General features: G+C 69.2%; 1 protein-coding gene across 1 annotated transcript in view; it reads left to right on the top strand.

The window, feature by feature from the left end:
- LHX3 (LIM homeobox 3) overlaps positions 1 to 1587 on the top strand; it is a 7720-nt gene that overhangs the window by 2408 nt on the left and 3725 nt on the right. The window contains 1 exon segment of the mRNA XM_027766287.1: positions 1263 to 1434. Coding sequence (XP_027622088.1) covers positions 1263 to 1434 — 172 coding nt within the window.

Below are 1587 nucleotides of genomic sequence, written 5' to 3'. Positions count from 1 at the left end.
GAGGGGGCCCGCCGGCAGCCGGGCGGGCGCGGGCAGGTGCGAGGTTCCGCCGGCTAAGGCAGCGCTGGAGAGGGAGGCCTTGCTGGCTGAAGTCGCCATGCAGCGTAAGGCAGGGGCGCGGGGACTTCTCGGGAGTGCGGGCGTGCCAGCGCGGCTTTTGTCCGACGCGGACTCCCAGAGCCCAGGCCGAGTCGCTGTCCTGGCCGCGGTGCCCAGTCTCTTGCCTGGCCGCGGGGCTGACCCGCCCGCGCGCGCCTGTCCACCCGCTCGGCTCTACTCCCTCCAGGTGTCCCGCGCGATCGCTGCCCGCGATGGGAACGCCCCGGGCGCCGCGAATTCTCACGCCCCATATCACAACCGCCTTTTGCCAGACGCGGGACGCATTCATCACCGGTTTCCCGCCATTGCGGGAAGCAGGTGGAAGCCGTCTCCCCGCCAGGCAAAGGGGACCCCTTCCCATCGCTCGGGCCCACTGGGTTCTGGCGGGAGCAGGCAGATCACAGCAGGGGCGGGGGCACGTAGACGTGGGTGCAATATTTGAGCAGGTCCTGGCCTTCCGCTCCTGAAAACCTTCCTGAAGCTGGCAGGGACAGCTAGCCAGGAGCTCCCAGAAGAGCCCACATGGACCATGGCCCTGGCCGGCACTGTAGCTGCCCTGTGCTCCCCGGGACGGGGCTGAGCAGCTGGGATGGCGCGGTAGCACTGCCTGTGTGCTCCTGCGCCCATGCCCACGCCTACAGGTGGCCAACGGGCTCATCCGGTCCAGTGTACACTCCTGCCATCGCCTGAAGGCAGGGAGGCACCAGCCTCGCCCTAGGGGCCCTGCAGGCTGCCCGGTGGGCAGCGACACCTGCAGAGTGCCTGGCGGGGCGGCCATGGTGCTGACTCCTGGCCAATGCCCCACGCCCTGCGAGGACCCAGCCCCCTGTCCTTGCTGGCTTTGGAGAGCAGGGCCTGGGGATGAGCTTTTCCTTTGAGCTCCACCTGCACCTTGCTCGGAGCGCAGGCATCTCGTGGTCTATAGCTTGGTCCGGTAGCTCGGCCTGAGTTACCTTCCCATTCAGACCCCTTCCTGCCCTCTCTCAGCTGTCCATCAGCTGTCCCTCAGCTGCAGCAGGCCCCCTTTGGGGGAGCAGGGCAGCCCCTCCAGCAGGCGTGCAGGAAACCCCCGGCAGCAGCAGCTCCATGTCCTGGGGCAGGCTGGGACGGGAGGGGAACTTGGCCTGGCTGGCCCCCGCTGACCTGGGCAGCCCTGCCCACAGAGATCCCACTGTGCGCCGGCTGTGACCAGCACATCCTGGACCGCTTCATCCTCAAGGCCCTGGACCGACACTGGCACAGCCAGTGCCTCAAGTGCTGCGACTGCCACGCGCCGCTGGCCGAGCGCTGCTTCAGCCGGGGCGAGAGCGTCTACTGCAAGGACGACTTCTTCAAGTGAGCCTGGGGGCGGGCAGAGCGGGAGCCGGGCCCTTCCAGGCAGCCCCGCGGAGCTCTGGGCCCAGAAGTCTGCATCTCCAGGCGGCACCTGCCCTCCCGTCACCCCAGGCGAGGCTGGGGGGGGGGGGCCCCCCACAGGGAGGTGGGGGG

Source organism: Tupaia chinensis, unplaced genomic scaffold (assembly GCF_000334495.1).
Source record: "Tupaia chinensis unplaced genomic scaffold, TupChi_1.0 Scaffold142100_1, whole genome shotgun sequence".
In the NCBI taxonomy this organism is placed as follows: Eukaryota; Metazoa; Chordata; class Mammalia; order Scandentia; family Tupaiidae; genus Tupaia; species Tupaia belangeri.
The sequence above is the reverse complement of the archived record's forward strand: the minus strand, read 5'-3'. Positions and strand labels throughout refer to the sequence as shown.